Source organism: Caretta caretta, chromosome 21, assembly GCF_965140235.1.
Source record: "Caretta caretta isolate rCarCar2 chromosome 21, rCarCar1.hap1, whole genome shotgun sequence".
In the NCBI taxonomy this organism is placed as follows: domain Eukaryota; kingdom Metazoa; phylum Chordata; order Testudines; family Cheloniidae; genus Caretta; species Caretta caretta.
In genome coordinates, this window is record NC_134226.1 from 10,176,910 (window position 1) to 10,201,651 (window position 24,742).

Below are 24,742 nucleotides of genomic sequence, written 5' to 3' on the forward strand. Positions count from 1 at the left end.
GGGGTGCCAGAACTGGCTGGTGTGAAAGGGAGGTGTGGGGGGGGGGGGAGCAATTTGTGGCTTCACCACTTCATCCCTACCACACAGAAGGGAGGATGAGAGGGACTGGATGAGGAATGCGTAGGGTCTGACCTTATGCAAGACGAGGCCTCCATCCCCGGTGTAGGCCCAGGGAGGCTGTCACCCCTCCTCCTCCTCCTGTGGAACCCAATCCCCCCTTATAGAAAACTAGTGCAAACTGTGTCCACTTACCCTTGCCAAAGGTGCACAGATACCACAGTGATGGGCACAGTCTAAGACGATAGATGGTGACTTCTGTTTGAAGCTGTAGACTGGCCCATAGTACCATTAGCTGCTAAGCAGCTACCTGTTTATTCCCAGTGTCTCACCCAGAGTGCAGATTATAGAGACTGTTGGGTCTGCTAGTTGTAATTTCTACAGGCCCTTTTCTGTCACTCCTGCTCACATTTGTGGTACCGTAGTCCATGAGTAGCCCCACTGATTTCAATGGGGTTACATATAGAGTGAGGTGCCCCCCTGGTAGAATCAGGCCCTAAGTAGTTTGCAGAGCCAGTCAGGCTGAGATGTTCAAAGCCACCTAAGTCTGGACACCCAGTTCCCATGAAAATGAAAGAAACTGGGCCTTCAAGTCCCTGTGGTGACTTTGAACAGCTCTGCTTTAGTTAGTGTAGGATCAACCATGGCTCAAACTAACATGGTCACATGGGGGAGCAGGGAGAAGTTACTCCCCCCACACCAACACGACTTCATTAGACCTGCCCAGATTGTGGTAGTGGGCCAGCCTGAGTGGCTTCTCTGATGCTGCCTACTTGACGGGAGAGGAAGGTTTGAGTGAGTAGATAGATGTGGAGTCGTGGCTGCACCATCCCCAGGCACCTCCTGGATGCAGCGGGGGAGAGTATCCCACACCATAAAAAGGGGTGTAGCCGATTAACCCCCACCCAATACAAGAGGGAAGGTAGCTGCAAGCCCTGCCCCATCTCTCTAGAGTTACATGGTATTTAGACAGCAATCCTTCATACCGAGCACTCTTCACTTACGTTGGATACTCACGGTATTTGTGCCTACCAGACACCCCATCACTCATGAGCTCAGCACAGGTGTGGCTGGAACTTTTCTTATCTCTGGCCAGATCGCGTGACATGTCCTGACTCTGCCTGGCTTTCTGAGGAGGTTACGACCCTATATTTAGTTCGTCTTTTTCTTTTCTCCAGCCTCCAGCTTAGCTAGAGGAAAATGTGATCAGTTTCTTGAGAGGTGAGTTCACAGCTACCCACGTATCGGCTTGCGGTAAGGTAATGGAGTTTGCTGCCCTGGAAACTGGATGACCTGCTGCTAGTGCAAGGAATTAGTTGAGATGATGGTGGTAATCGAATGCTGACAATAGGAGGAAAAAGGGAAAGGAAAAGAACCGACACTTCTAAGCAGCCAGCCGGGATGCTGTGCATACAGATGGGTGCAGGAGCCAGCTTTCTGTTTTGGTTCATTACAGGGGTGCACATCAGAGGCAGGCAGCTTGAAGGGAAAGGAAAAGTGAGTGTGTGTGTACAGAGAACCAGGAGAAAGGAGAAGGCTAGTTAAAAAGACCCTGTCAAAATAGGTCAGGCCTAGAAAGGGGCCCGCTCTGATGATGGCAAGGGTTAGAAAATTGACTGCACAGATGGCCCCTTCTTACTGCTCAGAACTGTTTTGTGTGTGTATCTGGAGCCAGATCAGACAGACAGGGACAAAATTATGTTCTCATTCTCTCTCTCTGTAACTCCTCTTAGCCCTGCAGAGCTACTGGAGAGGGAGCTGGGTTCTACTCCGGCTTGTGCATCAGCTGAAGAGTCATGAGCTAAGTACTGACTGGCAAAGCCATCTTCTGCCCACGTAAAAGTCTAAAGGGGGAGTTCGCACCCCTTAGAGCCACAACTGGATCTCATGCCTCCTGCATGGAAGACAGGGTCAACCATGTCCATGGCACCAACCGACCCTCCCTTAGACTCCATGGAAGCTTCCTCAGGTTGTGGGCTCCCCAAGAGATTTTGTCTTGGCCCCATTGCCAGCCCTGAGGACAAGGCTCAAGTAAGTTGCTACAGCCAGAGGCTCTTTTGGGGAACCTCTGCACTGGGCAGTGTCCCTGCATGGGGGGAGCCCCAGGGGCATCTGCCAACTGGGGAAGCCCTCACAGGGCAGCATCACAAAGAGCAGGTTGAAAGAGATTGGGCAGGTGCAGCCTTGTGCCTGGAGCAAATCAGAGACCCACACAGCTGTCAGGAGAGCTGCAGGGCTTGGGAGCAGAACCTCCTAGGTCTTCCTTCAAGAAGAGCCTCACCCAGTTTTCCTTCCCTATCCCGTGGTTTTCCCCTTGTAGGAGGGAACAGCTCAGGTTTGTAGAGGGTGCCCCATTAAGAACAACAGGCCAGTCTCTGATCTCACTTATGCTGTAAATCTGGTAAGTCAGTGGGCCAGATCCTCAACTGATGCAAACTGGGCTGGCTCCATGGAAAGCTGATTTACACCAGCCAAAGATCTGGCCCTATGAGACCACACCGTTTTCATTTCAGCCTTGCTGAATGCATCACATTTATTATCTTCCCTCCTCAGATTCAGTAACCAGTGATTTTATAGTGTAACCTGCCCCTTCAGCAACAATCCCTGTGAAACTCCAGCTACTTTAGCCTGATCAGTCTGTGCAGTGGAAATATGTGTTTGAAATGCATGTTAAAGCTGGCAAGCACTCCTGACTACATGTACTGTTATATGGGAGGAGATTTATCTTCTCCTAAAAAGGGACCAGCTTTCAAAACACAAAATACAGAGCAGTTCCAATCGCATGTGTGTTATTTTGGCACTAATACTGCAGCTATTTAAATGATCCACAGTGACAGCAGAATTTATGTTAAATTGGGAGAATAAAATTGGATTGGAATTGGATACCTGTCACTCAGACATATCATTTGTCTCACTATTTCACATCTTACAGATGTTAAATTCCATGGTACCTATAGAGTGACTGTTCTTAATTAAGAAAAAGGCATGTAAATGCATCATAATGAATATTACATTAAATTAACCATTTACATTCAGTTGTGTTTGCAAAGTAGAAATAAACATGGATCTGTGTGTTATTGCAAGGCAGAAGTGAGCATGGACGATAAGCCACGTGTACTCACAGTGTAGTAGCTATGGGTAAAGTGCACCTGTCAGTAAGATGGATTTTCATATAGTTATGACGAAGTATTGCCATGATGTGTGGTCTAGCAGGAGGACGTGTTCTGTAGTGATTAAAGCAGGGAACTGCGAGTCAGGACTTCTGGGTTCTCTTCCCAGCTGTGGGAGAGTGTGTCCTCTAGTGATCAGACTGGGGAACAGAGAGTCAGGACTCCAGGGTCCTATTCCAAGCTCTTGAAGGCAACATCCTCTAGGGAGTAGATCAGGGATGGATAGGCAGAACTCAGGGGTTTTGCTGTTTGACCTTGGGCAAGTCACTTAACCACCCTCTGTCTCAGTTTCCCCATCTGTAAAACTAGATCAACAATATCCGCATTGGGGTGAATGAGGCCTAATTATTTAGTATGTGCAACGTGCCCTGAGCTCTTCAGACAAAAGGTGCTATTCTATATACCCAGAAAGCATCACATTGTAGAGCCATTTTGATTCTTTCATGCACTTGGAGCTCACCATCTGATTATTAAAGACATTTTAAAGAAACAAGTCATTTATTTAATTCAACTGCACATTTTATTACCTTGCATCCAAATTTTTTTCTTTTGAAGCACTTTACAGATTTAGTTTTACAGAAGCATAGACCTGTAGTCCAGCAAGAAGCATCACCCTGCTCTTCTGGGACATCAGTTAACTGTAAAGAGAGGAAAGAACAAATTCAGTCCTTCATAAGCCACACATACACTGCCAAGTCCTTTATATACAGTGCCCTGTCCTTTATAAGCCTTATACAGTCCTATACAAGACTCATCTACAGTTCCCAGTCCTTTACATACAATTCCTAATCCTTTATAAACCTTACGTACAATTTTCAGTCCTTTACAGCTTTATGTGCAATACCCACCCTCCTCAGCTTCCACTCTTGAAGAAATGATGACAAACTGAAACCAGCATGTGCAATTGGAACCGTAATCCCACAGAAATGGTGGAAGCCCTGTTGCTAGGGTTATTTAAACCTAGACTGGATACAGCCCCAGAGAATTGACTGTAGATCACAATCCCGTACTGTTCTCCAACAGGGCATGCATGAATTGACTAAATAACCTACTGTCACAGAATTTTTCTGCCTCTAGTTTTTACATACCGAAGGCCAGGTTATCAGAAGAGCTCAGGGCTAGGTTTTCAAGTGCTCAGCAACACAATTGCGGCCTGAGTTTCAGAGTTCAGCTCCCATTCAGACACCTAGATAGAGGCCTTTGAAAATTGGCCTCGATTGCAGGTGCTGAGCTGTTTGGCCAATGTGGCCTAATATATGGGTGCTGCATTCTGCTGAAAATTTCACCCTAAATCCTGGGGTCCTTAGTGGTTACTCAGTGTTTACTTAGGGCTGGATTGTGCAGTCCTTTTGTACACTGCTCTGCTGAGCTTTTACTCACATAGTCCCATTGGTTTCAGCGGGGCGACTCGCGTATGTGCACAACAGCGTGAATAGGAGATGCGTGATCTGGCCCTACGTCCTCACTAAGGCAAACCCCATTGACTTCAGGGCTGAACAATTAGCACCTCAATTAGCCCTTAAGTTTCTGTGCACAGCAACATTCCCCCAAATACCTACAACTTGGTAATGCCAAGAGCCTGGTTCTGATCTCTGTCACACCCCTGTAACTTGAGAATATTTGCACTGAAAAGAACAGAGATACACTGATGTGTAACTGTTATAAAGGTACGATCCAATGCCCATGGAAGACAATGGAAAGTCTCCCTTTGACTTCAGAGGGTGTTGGGACAGAAAGCAAAGGCTAAATTGTCGCTCTGCCAGAAGCCCCATGTACAGGACAGCGTTAGGTTGTGCTCTCCAAGCATTAGACTGGGAAGTAGACTGTGTTTCTCCTTCCTTGGTGGAGGAGGCTGGGGAAGGGAACTTACATGGTGTTAGGCATATGGCTGGTGCAGTGTGTCACAGTTCAGGGCAACTGCACCTGTATTTTCCCCTTGTGGTCCAGCAAGGGCACCCACTCTAGGCTCCCAGCTCCTCAGCTGTCAGCTCTCTTGGGTGCAGATGCATTTCTCTCTCCCTCGTAACCGGGTTTTACCAGACTGCACAGTTCCCTGCCTATACTGTGAGTTCCCCAGAAAGTCAGACTGACGAAACAGGTCTGGTTTGCTTCTCCCCGGAGGCTAAAAGGAACATAATTGCCCACAGGTACAAGCTACCGCACAGCCCTTTCTAAGCAAGCACATTTATTCTTAAGGTAATAGCATTACAGAGAAAACACTAAAACACTAAAAGAACCTACACATGTGCTAAGAAGGCTTCCAGAGATCATCCCCCAAGTCCAACAAGAGCTCTGGTAGGAGTCAGCCCTTCCAACCCCACCAAGGGGTTTTTCTTTGGTTTCAACTTCAGAACACCTTTTGCTCAGAACAAGAACCCCCATGAACAGGTCAAGTCCTTCCAACCCTTTCCAGGAAGGACTGGGTCGTCCCTGGGACAGAAGGTCCTGTCCGGTTGTTGGATCAGAAAGTAGGCCCACAGTCACTTTAAACTCAGGCTAGTTGTACAAAAGTCCTTTCTTTGTCCGCTGGTCTCTAGAGAATCCAGTCTGAGCCAGTATAAGCGAGCCTTCCCAGGGGGTGGGACCTCTCGTGTGGTGTTCCAGTTTGAATGAATTTGCCTCATCACCCACCCGTTCTTAGCTACTGGAGGTCTCCCTCAGGGAATTATATACAATCCCTGGCCCACAACGATGCATAATACTTAATACAGTAAGATCCCCCATAGATATGCCACCTCTGACACACAGAGGATGTCCCCAGCATGCTGACACAACTACACTGATTGCATTTTGGGGTGGAGCGCAAAGCTCCACTCGCATATATATGGGGACTGGCAGCCCCATGAAGGCTGCTATCCTCTCTGCACTGGTACTGCTGGTGTGAGTAGACAGCTCAATGGAGTAAAGGGGGGAGTCTTACACCCTCTTTTAGTCCCCTCGCTTGGTGTGCAGGATGGGCCACACTCTGGCCTTTGGGGAAGAGAGAAGCAGACTCAAAAATCAAGTATTTAGGCACCTAACTCCCACTGATTTCTCCTTAGCTATTCAGTGGCCCACCTGGGCTGGCCTGCAAAGTGCATTTTGCCCTTAATACCCATTCAGGAGGAGAAGGTAGCTCCTCAGTCTTGCTTTTACGCGAACACATTTTCCAACGGCTGGAACAATGTGTTTGCAAGGTCGTTCCCTGGCCACGGAGGAGGGACGTGAACGCAGGGAGCAGTACCAAGGGTGGTTGCTTGGAAATGGTAGGATGTCACTGTAACAATCGACAGCAGCACCGAGAGACCATTTGGGCAATGAGAAGGGAGCTTAATGTTCTTAAGCGCAAAGTGTACCCATGGTGGGCGGGGGGAAAAATGAGGACTCTGTAAAGGGAGCAAACATGACACAAAAGCCATTCCCAGAATATAAATATCACTCGGGGAGGGAGAGAGGCACAGTTCAAGTTCCTTTCAGTACCATTTTGAGCGTCCAGTAGCATCTCAGTTAGCAGTTCCTCCAGGACGTGCTGGTATTTTTCCAGCTGCCTAGCGTTGAGCCGCATTCCAATTTCTCCAGGAGCAGTCAGCTGTGAAGGAAAGCACAGTTACCAAAAAAAGGAAAAAGAAGGGGGGGAGACGGATAACCTCCTACTTTATCAATGTTGAAGAACAAGGGATCTTGTGCACAGAATTACGTGCTACTGCTTGCTAGAGTTTTCCCCACCAACCCCGTAGCCAGCCACTGAAAGTTGTAGCACGAGGAACAAGCTGGAAGTTCTGTCACATGGAATAAAGCTGGGCTGATCTAGTCTCCTATTTGGGGCTTGATCCTGCACCGTTCAAATCAATGGGAGTTTCCCTATGGACATGAAAGGGAAGAGGGACTGCACCCTTACTATGGTGGACATTGACATGGACTGGGTCTTCACAAGGGATAAGTGGCCTTGAGGGCTGTCCTTGAACTCTTTACTCACTCTTGGGTTGCTAGATATCCCAGAGTTTCAATCCATTGGGTCATCCAGATGTTAGCTTGGTATTGTAGGCCGGATAGGCCACTGGCAATGAACAGCATACTGCCTCTACAATTAGCAGAGGTCCCAAAGGAGAAAGTGATCCTTGAACTTGACAAGCCCCTGTGTTGCAACGCTTTCTCAGGCCAGTCGTTCTATTGACTCCGATGCCTGAGTAAGAGCTGTATGAAGAGGCACATTTCTGCATGCAGCACCTCAGGACAGTTGCTAGGATGTAACAAAAGTGAACAGAATTGCTCAGGCCACATTTGGGGGTGGTGGTCAGACTCCAGGATGTGCCTGGTATTTAATGTTTCAGACTGAGAATGCTCAGTGTTTAGACACTAATATTAGACAGTTTTGGAAGAACAGATGTGTTAACTAATGTCCTGGCCAAATTCCAACTCAGCTAAACTTTACATCCTACCCTGGTACATTTCCCATGGATCCACATTCTTTCTCCTTCCCCTTTGCTGATGAAGAATAGTGATGTTTCCAACCCAGAAGTGGCTGCACTGACTGGTGGGTGAAACAATTCCTGGGCTGTAATTGAGGAGCCCAATTTTCTATCTTGGGTGACTGAGCAAACGTGCCTCCGAGGGCTCAGATCGGCACGTAGATGCCGAAAAAAACTTGGATTTTCAGGGAACCTTTGACAAGGTCCCTCACCAAAGGCTCTTAAGCAAACTAGCAGTCATGGGATAAGAGGGATAGTCCTCTCCTGTATCACTAACTGGTTTAAAGACAGGAAACAAAGAGTAGGAATAAATGGTCAGTTTTCAGAATGGAGAGAGGTAAATAGAGGGGTACTCCAAGGATCTCTATTGGGACCAGTGCTGTTCAACATAATCATTATGATCTGGAAAAAGGGATAAGCGAGGTGGCAAAGTTTGCAGATGATACATAATTACTCAAGATGCATACAAACCAGACTGTGAAGAGTTACAAAGGGATTTCACAAAACTGGGTGATTGGGCAACAAAATGGCAGATGAAATTCAGTGTAGATAAATGCAAATTGGAAAACATAATCCCAACTATACATACGAAATGATGGGTTCTAAATTAGCTGTTACCACTCAAGAAAGAGATCTTGGAGTCATCGTGGAGAGTTCTCTGAAAACATCTGCTCAATGTGCAGTGATAATCAAAAAAGTGAACAATGTTAGGGACTATTAGGAAAGGGAAAGATAATAAGACAGTAAGTATCATAATGCCCCTATATAAGTCAATGGAATGCCCACACCTCGAATACTGCAAGCAGTTCTGGTCGCCACATCTCTCAAAAGATATATTAGAAATGTAAAAGGTACAGAGAAGGGCAACAAAAATGATTAAGGGTATGGAACGGCTGCCGTATGAAGAGAGATTAATAAGACTGGGACTCTTCATCTTGGAAAAGAGACGACGAAGAGGGGATATGATAGAAGTCTTTAAAAAGCATGACTGATGCAGAGAAAGTGAATAAGGAAGTGTTATTTACCCCTTCACATAACACAAGAACCGGGGTCACACAATGGAATTAACAGGCAACAAGTTTAAAACAAAACAGAAGGAAGAATTTCTTCACACAACGCACAGTCAACCTGTGGAAATCATTGCCAGGGGATGTTGTGAAGACCAAAAGCATAGCTGGGTTCAGAAAAGAATTAACTAAAGTAATAGGGAATAGGTCCATCAATGGCTATTAGCCAAGATGGTCAGGGACGCAACCCCAAACTCTGGGTGTCCCTAAGCCTCTGATTGCCAGATGCTGGGACTGAATGATAAGGGATGGATCACTTGATGATTGCCCTGTTCTCTTCATTCCCTGGGAAGCACCTGGCATTGGCCACTGTCAGAAGACAGAATGTTGGGCTAGATGGCCCAATATGTTCTTAGGTTTTAAAACAGGTATTTTTCTGCCCCTGAGTGCTGATTAAAGAGTCCAAGAGTGAAGCTGGATGGACTCAAGTTTGTAAACTTGGTACCCCCTCTACAAGGTCCTTAGGAATCCTTCAGGTTTAAAGGTGCTGGACAATTCACAGGTGATAACAAGCCTACTTTAGTAAATATCAAGATAAATCCCAAACCAAAAGCCTGAAGCAGACTTGCAAAATCTTGAGCAGCAGTGGTAGATGTTTATTGAGAGGTAAATAAAATATCAGTAGATTTTTCACCATCAGTATGCCAGGCAGGGTAAGTAGACTCAGGGGCTGAGCTACTAAACTTTCAAGACAAGTTTGCAAGGCTGAGCTGCACCCTGCGCCCATCTTCTGATGTAAACTTGCTCAATGTCTGGGTCCAGTTTATAGGAATTGGGTAGTATCCCTTTAAACAATTCCTGAGCCTGCCAGTGGCACTTACTGTCTTCTATTGCAGAAGCCATCAGAACCTAACAGAGCAGCAATGTACACATATAGGTAGGCCTCATATGTTTGTATCTGGTCAGCGAACATGGTTATTGGACACCCAATTGCACCTGTGTGGTTTCCTCATATACTTAAGGGTCCCCTCCACCATTCCCCTCACCTTGATGATCTCGCCCTCGTCCACACCCTCCACGTCAGAGAGCTCGGTGACTTCTCTGCCTTCCGATCGCTTCTGCAACATCAGGGATTTCTTTTGCGCTTTGTTCCTCTCTTTCTCCTGCAGCTACACAGCAAGGTACAGTAAAGAACAAACACCAAGGATCAGGAAGGTCACACTGACAAGGGTTGGGGTGGGGCAGAGTGGCTGCTTGTTCAGCGAAGGGTGAAGCACATCACTCGTGCTATGCGTTATTAATAGGCCATTCTGGGGTGGGTTGTGTTGTCCCTCTATGATATATGCAGTGAAATCCCTCCTCAGCGCAAACCTCAGGAGAGCAGCAACAATTGAGGGGGGTTGAAAGATTTCATACTATGGCTTTGGGAACCCGCTGGGGGGCAGGGGGGGGTCTTTGCAGTGGTTGCTCAAGGCAGGGTCTGTCTGCTTGATGTGGGTCCATAGTGCTGCCCTAACTGCTACAATGAATTTTAAAAGGGGTATTTTCAGTGTGAGAGAGGCAGATTGTGGACAAAAAATAAGAGGGACTCCCCTCTCGCTCCAGAGGACCCTTGATTGTGATGAGCACCCCTGGGGGAAGTGAGTTTGTATGGGCTACTGCTGGATGACACATTGCAAAAGTCCACATCAGTATACACTCTATAGGCTAGTGCTGAGACACAATGGGGAAGCTTTCATGGCTGCTTCCCATTTCTCATTAGTTTGCCTTATTGTTTAAACTGGATCCACGTACTTCCCCTTGCCCTCTGATAGTGGTGAAGAATGACCATGCTCCACCCAAGAAGCGGCTGCATGGATGCTCAGCAGAGACACCAAGGGAGGAATAGGCCATCCCCGCTCATTCCTACACAGGGTGTGAAATCCTGGCCCCACTGAAGTCAAGGGGAGCCTGGCTAATTATTTCAATGGGGCCAGGATTTGACCCATGGTCTCTCCAGGATGAAGCACATCAATGAGGTGGTGGTGGGGTGGGGGATGTGAGAAGCTTGTGTGAAAACAGAGAACATTAGTCTCTAGGGCTGTCAGCCTGGCACCTTTCAGCAACATTAGTTTCACATCAAAAGGAAAGGATTTTCCTCTGTGCGTGTCCCAGAACTGAAACCTATTTGGCGCGTGGTTAATTATTTGTTAGAACAAAGAGGCACCACAGAATTATGATGGGAGACTGCAGCTTCTCCATAAAAATTGAAGCCATTAGCTCTTTTAACAATTATAAAAGAAAACCGTTAAAAAATATCCACAGACGAATGTAAATGGGCCTTTTGTTTCCACTATCCTATTTTATGTTCAACTGAATCCTGGCTCTTGCAACCTAATCCTGAGTCTTTCACTCAAAGTCCTCTGCGGGACTGGTGAATAAAGTGCTTTTCACACTTTGAGGATCCTATAAGCTGCCCTACTGACCACATCCCAGTTCTGCTGTGGGACCTGTCATGCTATGGGGAGTCTGTTCCAGCTACATTTCCACTAGAGATGGACTTGAGAGAGCTGGTCTGAACCTTTGACCCATTGAGAGCTTTACATCAGTAAGAACTATGTTGGCCCAAGGTTCATCTCCCATTGAAAGCCCCAGCTAAGAAAAGCATTGCTCTTCAGGCAAGCACATAAATGTGTGTTTAAAGTTAAGCCCAGGCTTACAAGATTTCCTGAATCAGGGCCCAAGTCAGCACTCTGAGCACGCTTGTAGACGATCACCCTATAAATACAGTCTTAGGCTGTTGCCTGGAAGATTGGTGGTTTGAACCCTCTTAAGGGATATCAGCTCCACCGCAGCACGACTGAGAATAAACTGAGCCAGTGCCCCCGGACTTGCCCCACTTTTCCAATGACATGGACTTAAAGAAATCATCCTCCTTGTCTTTTCTCACCTGCGCTGTGTGAGGCCTGGCACCGGTGCACTTAAGGATTTAGTGGGTTAGCACACTAGCCCTTCACCTCTGAAAACTGGTCGGCTCAAGGCATAAAACAAATGGATCTGCTGCTCTCAGCCAGACCCCCAGTGATGACGAGGGTCATCTGGGTATATTTTCATTCAATCAATTCCCTGCAACATTGGGCATTACTGCACCTCAGTGCCTCCTGTTCTCTGCCTGTGGCACAAAATAGTTTAGTCTCATGAGGGCTGTGACACTTTGGTCTAATTCTGGTGGTTGGGGTTGGCGTGGAAGTGGCTGGGTTGTGTGTAGTGGCCTCTGCCTGAAAGGTGGTCAGACTAGCCGTGGTGGTCCCTTCTGGCCTTAAACTCTATGAAGCTATGACTGGCAACATCATGAAACCACCCATCAAACCGGTAGTGTCTCTGCTCAGAAGGGATGAACTATGAGCTATGTGTGGGAAGCGTGCACAGGATGTGCCTTCCTGCACCACGCAGGGCTCCAGCCATTGCAGTATGGTTCTCAGAGGTTACCTGCATCCTCTCGATGTCGCTGCGAGTGAAGAAGGCTAGGTAGCCTTCAGTCTGTTCAGCCAGCATGGCCACCACGTACACCACCAGCAGAGAAGCCACCACCTTCCTGGAAACCATCACGAAGCTTGAGAAAGCCTGAGCAACACAGGAGAGGGGAAGGTCAGAACATGCCAGCAGGGATGGCTGCCTGCCGTGGTGCACAGCAGTTCAACCAACAACAGGAACAAAGAACCAAGCCCAGAAAGGAATAACCCCGAGTTATAGTTCAGACAATTTATCCTTCCTGGGACACAGCTTGGGTTTCTTTGGCCTTTATTTCTGATCAACAGCCATAGACTTCATATTTGTTCTCCAAGCTGCTTCTGTCACTGACATTAGGTGTTGAGTGACAGTTTAACCTCCCCTTGAGGGCCTGACCTCCAGCCAATGGCCCAATCTTAAGAATGATAAACATCCCAGAATTGCAACTCCCTCTTCCCTACGGTCTACACCCAGTGAACCATACGATTTGGCAGCTGGGGATGCTTACCTGGTATGGGAGGCAAAGTGCTCTCAGCAAGCACTTGGGTAAAGATACCTGGGCTTGCTTGCACCTGCTTTGCACAGCACAGAGCTGGGAAATGCCACTGGCTGGGAAGGATTTCTCAGTCCGTACAAAAGAAAACTACTTTGGAGGCTGAACATTTTCGTTTAGATTTTGCATATGGGAGCGCTCTCCTGGCAGACCTCATGCTGCCGAAAAGTGATACGGAAGGAAGGTTTCCCCCCAACTCCCCGGAACTCTGGGTTGCTGAACAAAACAAATGTTGAAAGGTTCAGGCTGAGATTTCCAAAAGTGACTGGTGGTTTTGGGTGCCCAACTTCAGACCCCTTAAAAGGGGCCTATTTCCAGAGGGCAGGTGCTCAGCATTGCCTGCATATTAGGCCCCTTTATGCTGGGCAGTGGGTACCCAAAATCACCAGTTGCTTTTGAAAATCTTGGCCTAAAAATGTATGGAGCAACTGCGGGCTGAGGAGGGCCTGGTCTGACTTACACTGAGAGGTGAAGCATACATTTGTGTGTCTCTAGTTAGAATGACGCCCTGGCTATAAGGCGCAGATACCCATTGAGTTCCCCACTTTGAGATGTCTAGAATGTCTGCTTCCTTTGGCAAGCAGAGTTTGGAACTGTGCCGGCTTTTGACAGGCTGCTTTGACTACTGCATCATCCTAAAACACACAAATGCCCTCTGAACCTGCAGCAGCTGTGACTGACAGCCACCTCGTCTTCTTCCTAGAAGGGTCCTCTAAGCCGATTGGACTTCTAGACTCCCGCCTCTAGAACGCAACGGTTTTAGGCTTTGAGTCAGCAAGGGACCGACGGGTTCATTGGAACATTGACTTCGCTGGGACTCCTTGCCTGCATCAGACCCTTGCTGGATCGGGGCCTGACTCAACAAAGACGCAGCTTCATTTTCTAATCACGAGCCAGAGGAAGGGCCACCTCCAAGCACCTCTGTGCATTTCAAGCCGTGAGCCTCTCGACTCCCAGCCTGACTTCTAGCAGCCTGGAAGATGGACACAGAAGAGGATGGAAGGCAGGGGAAATCTGCTCCAGAGGGGAAATCCTGCCTTTATGCAGTGAAAGGGAAGGTTCCATGCAGCCCTCCCTAGAACTCCGCCAACAGACTCTGGCTTAAGTGCGTGCTTCCATGAAGCAGGTTCTTATGCAATACCAGTTGTTTGCACTTTAAATTGTATACACAGCACTTGATGAATGCTTGGGTTTTGCTAGCTGGATAATTAATAATTAATAAACAGGTTTAATATAATGCTTTGTATTCCTGACCTAGCATGTTGCCTCCAAAGATCTCCAAGTGCTTTACTGCATTATCCCCACCTTACAATTGGGGAAACTGAGTCACAGAGAGGCAAAGTAACTTGCCCCCCAGTTACTGAGTCAATGGCAGAGCTGGGAACAGAATTAAGGGGTCGTGCTTTAGGGAGTGGGGTCTAGTGGTCAGAGCAGAGTACAGATCCCATGCTTTAACTCTGTCCCTGAGCTGAAAATACAACCAAGGAGTCCTTATTAGCAGGACCCCTCTCTAAGCACTAGACACTGCCAGTTCTCATGGGTGTGTTCCTGGGCAGTAACTTCTTACATTTAAACTACAGTTTTATGGAGCATTAAATACCTATTCAGTTCTGCCAACACTACACCTCCGTTACAGTGTGTATGAAATCCAGACTTGCTCAGGGGAAAATACTTCAAGCTACCACGCTGAGCTTCCATAGTGAGGGAAGTGTCCTGATTTAGCAGCTTTAGTATAACTGTTTTATTATAATTATTTTTATTTTCTCTCAATAAACTTTGGGGGAGAAGGGAGATCAAGCCAGCATGCTAGTGTCTCTAATCCCATAAGGGACCTATAAGACAGTATGGGCAACTCCCACAGGTGGGCTGAGCCCTTTAATAAATCTTGCTAGGTCATACAGAGCTGCAGACATCATTTGCCACCCGAGCTCTACAGGAAACCAGTTTAAAGGGATTTAAAAACCAGTTTCCAACCTGATTTAGCAGCAATTTCACATCAGAGGGAGGATTTATATAAATATTAAATCTCCTCTTTAAATATTAAAACGTTCTCTCTTGAACACATTTAATGAAGTCTGGTCCCACTACGTAACTGCTTTACCCAATTTTATCCTGATCCTTAATTATTTTTAAAAAGCTTTTGGTTGAGGCATTATTAAAGGGACACTGTCAGGTCAAATCTGGCCCCAGAATTAGATTTCATGTAAATATAAACTTGTACAGACCAACAGAAACTAACAAACATTCCGTCCCACAGCATTTGCCACCCGATCATTTTGGCATTGTGCTAGCCCAGGAAAGCCAAGGAAGAGCCATCTCAGATGCCACTGAATAAAAAACACTAGGACTTATGTATCAGATCACAGTGTGTGCTGGTCTTGGGTCTGCTTCTCCATTGTCCTGCACTAAGTGTTGTCATTTACACCTGTGCAAAATGCTACCAAAACAGAATGGTAGGGCCAGATTCTAAGGTGGTGTAAACTGGCATCGTGTTGATATACACCAGCAAAAGATCTGACCCAGTAGTGGATTACCCCCATATTGCATTCACTTTGCACAGGTGCAGATGACTTTATGAGGTTTGGGGCAACAGAGGCTCGGCCCCCCCACTGCAACAGGGGCCAGTCCAAGCTGCTAAAAACTCACCCAACAGACAATTTTGTAACATCCTGCCCACATGGTGAGGTTTCTTCCTGACCCTAGGCAGTTAGTGGCTGGTTTATCAGACCTACTGATTGCATTGGGAGATTCTGCTGTAAAATCAGTTGCACCATGTGACCTAGTGCCATGCAGCGATTGCTTGGCTGTACTGATCAAAAGGGGATTGCCTAGGTCTTTCCTTAAAACAGGATTCTACCACGCTTATGTCCTGATGCACATTCTCTCTCAATAGGATCATTCTTTTGTGTCTTCATTTATTCCGTAACATCAATAAACTACTGCCCTCCCGCAACAAATACCCCAGTCACCTCCTTCATCTCCCACTTACTAGCCCTTTGTGAAGCTGTTCTCTCTCTGTTCCTGGAGAAAAGCTCCTGTTTTTTACTTTATCCATCCAGCCAGTCCACTGAACATCCCTTCCTTACTTTGTAAACAGGACACGTCTTTCATATTTTAAGACTCCAGCTCGGTGCCTCCTCAGGCGAATCTATAGCTTGCTGTTTGTGAGTTACTTTCACAGGTAGCATTTGAAAGAGAAAGTGCCAAGAGGTAAGATTCCAGGGTGGGCATCAGTACAGCATGGTATTCTGGGCACTTTGGGCCAGATTCTACATTGCCCTGCACCTTGCATTGGCATTTCCGGTAAAAATGCCACCATTCTGATCTGGGACCTTTGGTCTAAATGACGACACAACTCACAGCACAATGAGCAGTCAAGCCCTTTATTCCCTGAGCATTGGTTCAGGATCAGTGAGGGACATCAAAAGGTTAATTTAGGCAGAAGTTGCATCTGCTCCATCTCTTGTGTTCAGGGCATCTCCTGGAGTGCTCTATTCCTATACGGCTCCCTGAATCTCTGCCACATATTCCATTGTCTGATGGGTCTAACAGGCAGGTAATGAGAAGGGAGTCAGTTTAATCAATGCTGATAAAGAGAGGGAAGTGCAGAAAGCACCTTCCGCCTGGATTAAACAGTGATGTTGATCCCTCTTATTAGGCTTGAGGCATCTCTCCTGTTTAAAAGTATCTGTTGAGCTGCAATCAACTAACTCTTGCCATGGCAACTCTGCAGGTAGCAGGGTAGGCTGGATTGGCTCTCCCTATCTGAGAGTTCAGTGGGATGTATCTGGATGGAGACTGAGAGTAGCAGCAGCAGCAGCCTCATTAGCAACAAGAAATTAAACTCCATGGAAAAATGGATGAAAGATCTCTGAATAGGAGAGAAATCAGAACGGAGAAGAGCTTAGATATCATGATAATGGGCATTACCAGATGGGTGCGTGGGGGAACTAAGAGAGAGGAATTGTTGGAGGGTAAATAATGTTAAAGGAAGGAAGAGAGGAAAGAGGGGACAAGGCACAATAACAACAATAGCCCCAAAATGGAAAGTATCTTCCACCCGAGGAGCTCAACGTTCTTTAAAATCTCCAGGGTGAAATTCACTGCAAGAGATCTATGCCCCATTAAAGTCCTGCTTATAATAGAATATCAGCCTTGTGCAGGATCTCTGCACAGGGGTGAATTTCACCTAACAGTTCACTAAATCTCCTCCCCCCCAAATGAAGTGGGTAAATATTATCATCCCATTTTACAGAGAGGGATGTGAGGCATGGAGACCCCACGGTCCACAAAACAAGCTGGAGAACCCAGGAGTCCTGAGTCCCAGTCCTCAGCTCTAGCATCGGGACATCCCCAGATGGGAAGAGGTTGATTCTCTTATTAGTGATATACAGTTCAAGGTTCATGTAAGGGAACCAGGAATGATCTCTAGAACCGGGGAGAGAAATTTAAATGGAACCATATTCCACTGGAATATCCAGCTCTGCCAAAATCAGAAAAGCTCGATTTTGTCAGAATGTTGTTTTGGAAGAAAACCAGAGGGAAAAAATAGTTCTGGCAACATTGAAATGTCCTGTTTTGACGTTTCCATAATGAAACTTTTCAGTTTAAAAAAAACCTGTATTCGATCATGTCTAAACCCCCCCTTTTTTTTTCTTTTCCCCCAGAATCTTCCTTCACAGAGAAGTCAGAAAGGTTTGGTTTTCTGCTCCCATTTGGAAAGGACCTAGGCTTTGAAATCTCAAAATCCTTCATGAAATGGAACTTTTGTCCTCTGCTGACCCTGTCTCAAAACCTTTGAGCGTTGACTGTCCATTGCAGCATTATCACAAGCAGAAATGAAGACACTCATCACTTACCTAGGGAGTGCAGCAGTCTCTCCTTGGCAGTCAGGGCTTTCTGACTTCTCCTGTGTGCTCCTGCTCGATCTCTTAGCCCTTTATAGGCCCACCACAAGCGCCCAGTTACATCATCAATAATCAGTGGTGCCCGTGGCTCCCAGAAGCGGTCACTGAATACTTGGGGTGCATAGAAACGGCTTTGTTGCTCAGGCACCAACTTCTTCTGCAAGGAATTTTTTTAAGAGTTCCCAGTTTCCCAGGAAGATCACAGCCCGCCTCCACAAGTGGCAGTCCTCAGAATGCTTGTGTGAGGTCATCACAAACCAAATCCTGGCCCCTTGGAAGATAACAGCAAACGTTTCATTCTCACTAGAAGATTTGGCTCTACGGAAACACTGTGGGTCAAATTCAGAGCCGACCTATATCTCATGCCAGAGAGGAAGGATGATCTTGTGGTTATGGCAATGGATTTGGACTCAGGATATCTGGGTTGTATACCAGGCTCTGCCACAGACTCCTTGTGTGACCATGGCCAAGTCACTTAATCTCTGTGTGCCTCAGTTTCCCCACCTGCAAAACAGGGGTAATGAATAAGGCTACATTTTAGACATGGGTATTTTTACTAAAAGTCATGGACAGGTCACAGGCAATAAACAAAAAGTCAAGGCCCCATGACCTGTCCATGACTTTTACTAAAAATACCTGTGACTAAATCTTACCTGCTGAGAGGAGGGCGCTCCTGAAGATTGCTGCTGGGGGCAGGCCACGTGGGGCCACGCTTCTGCTGGGGGGGGAGGAGGGCAACCCAGAGCCCCACTGCAGCTGGGGGTGGCCCAGGGTCCCCTGCCACTGGGTTGGGGGAGGGTGGCCCATGGCTCCGCTGCCTTTCCGGGCGGGGGGCAGCCCGGAGCCCCCCAGATGCTGCTGTTGGTCTGGGGGGGGGGTGGCCCATGGCCCTGCCGCTGCTCTGGGTGGTGGACAGCCCAGGGCCCCACCGCCACTGGTCTGTGTGGGGGTTGGCCCGGGGCCCTGCTGCCGCCACGGGTCTGGGTGGGGGATGGCTCACGGCCCCGCCACTGCTGGTCCAGGTGGGGGTGGCCCATGGCCTCACCACTGCTGATGCAGGCGGGGGCAGCCCGGGGCCACCCAACCACAGCCGCTACTGGTCTGGGGGCGGCCTGGGGCCCTGCTGCCACCGCCGCTGGTCCTGGACCGCTGCTCCAAGGCAGCGCCGGGGACCAGCTGCCTGGGGCTGCCAGATCAGCGGCCAGAGAGGCTGGCCCCTGGGATTCCCCAGCTGCTGGGGTGTTCCTGGGGTCAGCCCCACCAGCATGCAAAATTCACGGAAGTCACGGAAAGTCACAGAAGCCGTGACCTCCGTGAATGATTCGCAGCCTTAGTAATGAACCTTCCTTTCTCCCACCCTTTCCTTGTCTGGTCCATTTAGAGTGTGATCTCTTTGGGACAGGGGCTGTCTCTTACTGTGTGTCCATAAAGCACCTAGCACAATAAAGTTTGGATCTTGACTGGGTGGGCTGTAAATGCAACCAAAATGCCAACAAATAATAACAATGATGCCACTGAAATAAATGTAAGTCAATATAAATTGTAAGTCAAAATGTAAGTCAATGTAAATAAATGTAATAAAATGTAACCTATGATATTACAATTGCATGGATTTAAAGTAAGGATTGACCTAGAAGAATGTAGAGCCAAATATTAAAATAATAAATAATGTTTTACATATTTAATCTATCACCATTCATCACAGAGCACTTTATGGATAACTTGAGCCTTTTAAAGTAGTCTAGGAGGTTTATCTATCTATTTGTATGGTTCCTATTCCCATAATATCTGAGCACTTGCCATTCTGTAATACATTTAACCTCTCAACCCTCCTGTGTGGTAGGGCAGGGCTATTATCCCCATTTTACAGTTGGGGAAACTGAGGCAGAGAGACTAAAAGTAACTTGTCCAAGGTCACACGGGAAGTCTGTGGCAGGGCAGGGACCAGAACACAGCTCTCCCAAGCCGAGGCTAGTGCCCTAATTACTGGTCATCCATCCTCTCTGGACACCATTAGACACAAATGCTCAGAATCTGTCACGCTGCCCCTTGTGTTGTCATTTATACCTGTGCAAAAAGGGTGCAAAGTAAGAGTAAAATGCTATCGGTAGCATTTTACACTCACTGTGCACTGGTGTAAATGATGACAGGATGCAGAGCACTAGAGAATCAGGCCAGTCAATCGCCTGGACAGTTTAGAAAATCCCAGCCAAGGCTCGTTTCACCCATCCCTGAAATGCAGCTGCATCTAGGGCAAAAAAAGAGTCCGCTCCTGAAGGGCCTGATTCCAAACCCACTGAGGTCCATAAAAAGATTCCCATGGACCAATGTGCTCAGTCCCCAATGGCACATTGCAAAGCCATGCAATGTAGGGTAGGGTCTGAAGAATATCTCGCCCCGCAGACGGCAGGGGAATATTTCGGAAGGAAGCCGCCCCCTGGCCACTGACCATCTGACATTGACCCTACAATGAAACTCTCCAGCTCTCCTGACGATTTCACAGGAACTGAAGTGATGGCAAGTGGTCAGGACCTCAGCTTCACATCTCCTTGGACTGCTGGCAGCTTACAAGGAAACCTGAAAATAAACGAGTGAGAAACAAAAGGACAAACAAGTTAGCCAATGTATTAAATCCTGCTCTGCTTAATGGCTTTCTAGGGTGCTACATCTGTTGTTTGAAGCAGCATTCCTGCCTCTCTGACTGAGTGCTGAGCACCTGCAATATTTGCCAGGTACAAGCTGTGTGTGTGAGAGAGAGCGCGCGCAGGGGGAGCTGCGAAACAAGTGAATTAAAATGTTTTTCCTCTTCTGTTCTGCATTACAGCTGGTCAATACAATGTGTACAAACTTTGGAACCTCATCTGGGTTTTACAATAGGTCCCCTGCTGTCATCTCAGTCAATAACTTTCCATTTGGTCCAAAACACTCCTTAAAAAATGTGCCAGTAGTTAAGATGCTTCCAAGATCCCTCTGTATTTATTACGGCTTATCGCAGGGCCAGCAATATGAGTGCAGCTGTAAAACTTCAAGAGAGATCAAATAGTTTTGCTCCCAGGGATCAAGTGTGCGTTGAGGGCAACGGGAGAGGGTGCAAATGCTCATTAGCTTTTCTTCCCTAAAGAACTTGTGAAAACCCATTTGACACCAGCTTTCATTTTAATCGAATTTTCAATTTTTGTATGGCTGTGATGGATGCGGCTGACGAGATGGCAAAGAGAGTTGGGAAGCAGCAAAAGAAAGGTCCCTCTTTCCAAGTGCCAAACTTTCACACCTCTCCACCCCTTTTACCAGGGCAATGTGGCTGCTTGTCAGATCTCCAGTCCATCAGCAGTGAGATCTCCCACTGCAAAGGAACAACCTTGAAAATAGAAGGGGAGACCGTAGAATTAATCAGATTTGCATTAACTGGGTACTACAGGTCAGGTTATCAGCTATAGGGCTGTGTCCCCATTTACCTATGTGACAAGGTATGGCTCCTCTGAAATCACAGGCATGACTGCAGCTCAGGTAGACACACCTGTGCTAGCTTTAAGCTAGTTAGCATGGCAAAAAATAGCAATGAAGCCATGGAGAGACAAGCTTCAGCACAGACTATATAAACCCTCCTGCAACCCCGGGCACATCTACAGAATTTACAAGTTAGGGGCCAAAATCCACAACTAGTGTAAATCAGTGTAGCTCTTTTGACTTCAGTGTAACCATTACCTAGATTGCAAGCTCTTTGGGACAGGGACTGTTTTTTTTGTTCGATGTTTGTACAGCGCCTAGAACAATAAGAGTCCTGGTCCATGACTGCAGCCCCCAGCTGAGGAGCTGCTCTACAGTGTCCTACAGGAGAAGTGTGACCAAAAATAAAATACCCAACCCAGTCTCGGGCCTGCAACGGCTCACAAGCTTCAGTTCCTCTAAAGTATCTTCCTTTCAATGAAAGTATGTGCAAAACTGGCTTTGTAGCTGAAATAAGCTAAACATTCACCGTAATGTGGGGTAATTTTAGAAGAGAACAGGCAGTGACTGTAAACCTCCTGGAAATGTATTTCAATTGCAATGTCAAGGAATAATGGCAAAGCTAATTCTCCAAATCTTCTGCACTGAACTCTCGTCTCTAAGTCCTGTACTCTCCTCCCTCCCCTTTTTGTGTTGTGCTTGGAGTGTTGCGGCAAAAGGATTGCATAAAACCAGGGCATAAGAAGCTAACAGAGTTTGAATTTCACCTCTAGGGTAAGGCAGTGAGCCCAGCTGCCCGCAGTGGTGTGTGAATGTACAGTGACTGGAGAGCCTCAATCTGCCAATGATATTTGAATGGGTTTTCCTGGAACACCCCAGACAGGCAGACGATCTGTACCAAGATTTAAGCACCTTAAAGTTGCCTAAAGTGAGTCTGTTAAGTATGTCTTTGGATACCTAAATGAGCAGCGTGATTTTCAAAGAGCTGCACATGCTGCAGCTCCCATTACCTTCAGTAGGAACTCAGAACTTTTGGGCAGGTAATTTGGATGGAGGGGGCTTAATTTGAGACTTCCAGGTTTGAAAGTCTTAGTCTGATAGCATTAGACCAGGGGTTCTCAAACTTCATTGCACTGTGACCCCCTTCTGACAACAAAAATTACTACATGACCCCAGGAAGGGGAACAAAGCCTGAGTCTGCCCAAGCCCCGCTGCCCTAGGCGAGGAAGCCAAAGCTGAAGCCCAAGAGCTTCAGCCCCAGGCGGCAGGTTGGGGGAAGGAGGGCCTGTAATCTGAGCCCTCAGGCTTCGGCCCCAGTTGGTGGGGCTCAGGCTTCAGCTTTGGCCCCAGGCCCCGGCAAGCCTAACGCCAGCCCTGGTGACCTCATTAAAAAAGGGTCGCGACCCACTCTGGGGTCCCGACCCACAGTTTGGGAACCACTGCATTAGACAAATCACGCTCCCATTTTTTTCTGCACTCTGTTACATGGATGCATTACCAAGCAGGCACTGTCGTCTACGAGTGCTGAGCCTTACTAATGAATAAAACGCCTATGGGAAATTTTAATAAATTTTCCTTAATATTAAAGCTATATAAATATTTGAAATTCATGGGCTTAGAACACATGCTAATTTGTGGCATAAATATTTCAAAGGCACAGACAAACTCCTGGCCCCATCCCCTCCAAGTACACTGGTTAAATTTCTCCCGACTACTCAGGCAGTGTAATTCATGTTAATTCACTGGTGCGTAGCACGGGATGGGAGAGAGAATCAATAGCAGGATTTAGCTCCTGCTGATTTCAGACATCACTTCACACTCCTGCTTGTAGCAGCAAATACTGATGCCATAGATTAGTGCGGAGTTTATCTGTTGTTGTTTCTCTCTCCCCACAGTGTCTGCCAGGTTTACGTACCAAATCCAGAGCACCAAGGGCCTAATTACTGGGAGTCTTCCCATCGACTGCAGTGAGCTCTGGATCAGGCTCCCACATCAGCTGCATCCAAGCTATAAATGGGTGTCAAAGGAAGCAGTGGGAATAATTTTGAATGAGCTGTCATCTCAGGACCTGATGGTGGAAAGATCCATTTTAAAGCTAGCAATCCCAGCTTTAGCTTAATGCAGAAATCCGTTTAACTCTTACAGCACTGATATTTCCAAACGACTACAAACCTAGAACTAGATCCTCACTTGGTATAAATCAGCAACTGGTTTTGATGGAGTTACACTGATTTCGACCAGCTGAGATCTGGTTAATTAAGTGACATGAACATAAAACTGAGAGTCAGGAACCTTCCCTTCTACAACTCACTCCCTTCTGCTGGTTTCTGGAAAAATCAGTTTGAACTAGTACATTCAGACCTCCCCAGGGTGGGGGGATATACCGCTCTGGAGGAGTTAACACCAATGTGATTCACCTTAACCAACCCCCACATTTTTTATTGCTGGAAAGAGCTGTGGCAACTTTCCCCGCTGGAATAGAACACAGTCAGACGTAAATTGACTACAAAAGCCTTTCAGGATACTGCATAGGGTTACGATATCTGTCACACATGTAATGAATGACCAGGCTAGATCCTCCACAGGCAGCTAGGGGAAGGCTGGTAAATGGAAAACATCGTGTGCATCTGACCATTTGAATCCTATGCCCTGACTCTAGGAGCAGGTAAGTCTCTTAGCATTTCAGAAAAGAGTTCATTTCTCCACTGCCAGAGAATATTTATTAGATTTCACAAAAGTGCAATTTAGCCTTCCTACACTACACTCTGACCTTTTATTTTCTTATTGCTTCTCCCTGTCCCCTCTCCTCCCCTGCATTGTTCCCATGCTGAACAACAGAGCAGGTTAAGCATAGCAAGATGAAATGCTAAGGCACCGAGAAGTGCATTGAATAGCTCATTCGTAGGGGCTTCTTGCACAGCCAAATCAGCTGGAAGATGACGTATGGAAGTCTCTCTCACACCGAGGATGCAAAATGAGGTCCTGGTTAGCCGGTAGGAGAACATGATCACCGAACTCCAGGCCAGGTCCTTCCTTGGGCACAACCCTCCCTGAAACCAATGGACTTTTTGCCAGAGGAAGGAACAAGTCTAAACCCCCAGGGGAAAGAACCCCGGGATTCAATCTTGAGCATTTTGTCAGCCTGGCCCAAGGAGATTATCTGTCAATGTGAGAACTGTAGCATGACAAGAAATAGCTGTTCTCAGTGCTGCTGGGTCCCTAGAGATTTTCCGATAGCTTGAGCTGGATTAAGCCAGCCTTGGATGCATAGGATTTATCAGCACTTTCAATGGAGAGGTGCCTGTTTCATTCCAGGAATCCTTTGTGGTGAATGTTGCAGTTTATCTGCAACTAGGGATAAGAATTCTCTATTTATTTCTTTATCTTGTTTCAGACGGCAGGGCATTAATTCGTTCCACAAGGAGACGAGGAAATCCAGCCACATGCCTGCAGGGTGAAAAGAGAGGCGAGACTCCAACAGGAATAATAATATTTAGCTCTGACACCGTGGATGGACACTTACAAGGTGGGGCAAGAGGGATTCAAAGAACGCATGAGGAAGTGCAGAGAATCACTCAGACCTAAAACACAGTGCTGCAACCTGCATGAAATCATTGTTCCATTGATGTCAATGGCACAGCTCCCACTGGCTTCACTGCGACCA

General features: G+C 47.0%; 1 protein-coding gene across 5 annotated transcripts in view; it reads right to left on the reverse strand.

Moving 5' to 3' along the window:
- Window positions 1-3,735: 3,735 nt before the first annotated feature.
- Window positions 3,736-24,742, reverse strand: part of MLN (motilin) — a 258,217-nt gene continuing 237,210 nt past the window's right edge. For 3 of the 5 annotated variants that reach the window (XM_075121881.1, XM_048826698.2, XM_075121880.1), the window contains 6 exons: window positions 20,081-20,208; window positions 17,584-17,902; window positions 12,151-12,285; window positions 9,729-9,851; window positions 6,687-6,795; window positions 3,736-3,865 (listed from right to left, as the gene is read on the reverse strand). In XM_075121881.1, the coding sequence (XP_074977982.1) occupies window positions 3,858-3,865; window positions 6,687-6,795; window positions 9,729-9,851; window positions 12,151-12,267 (357 nt within the window). In that variant the 5' untranslated portion in view covers window positions 12,268-12,285; window positions 17,584-17,902; window positions 20,081-20,208 and the 3' untranslated portion in view covers window positions 3,736-3,857. Of the gene's footprint in view, window positions 3,866-6,686; window positions 6,796-9,728; window positions 9,852-12,150; window positions 17,563-17,583; window positions 17,903-20,080; window positions 20,209-24,742 lie in introns of those variants that run through there. The other 2 variants (XM_075121883.1, XM_075121882.1) reach the window with 2 other exon arrangements.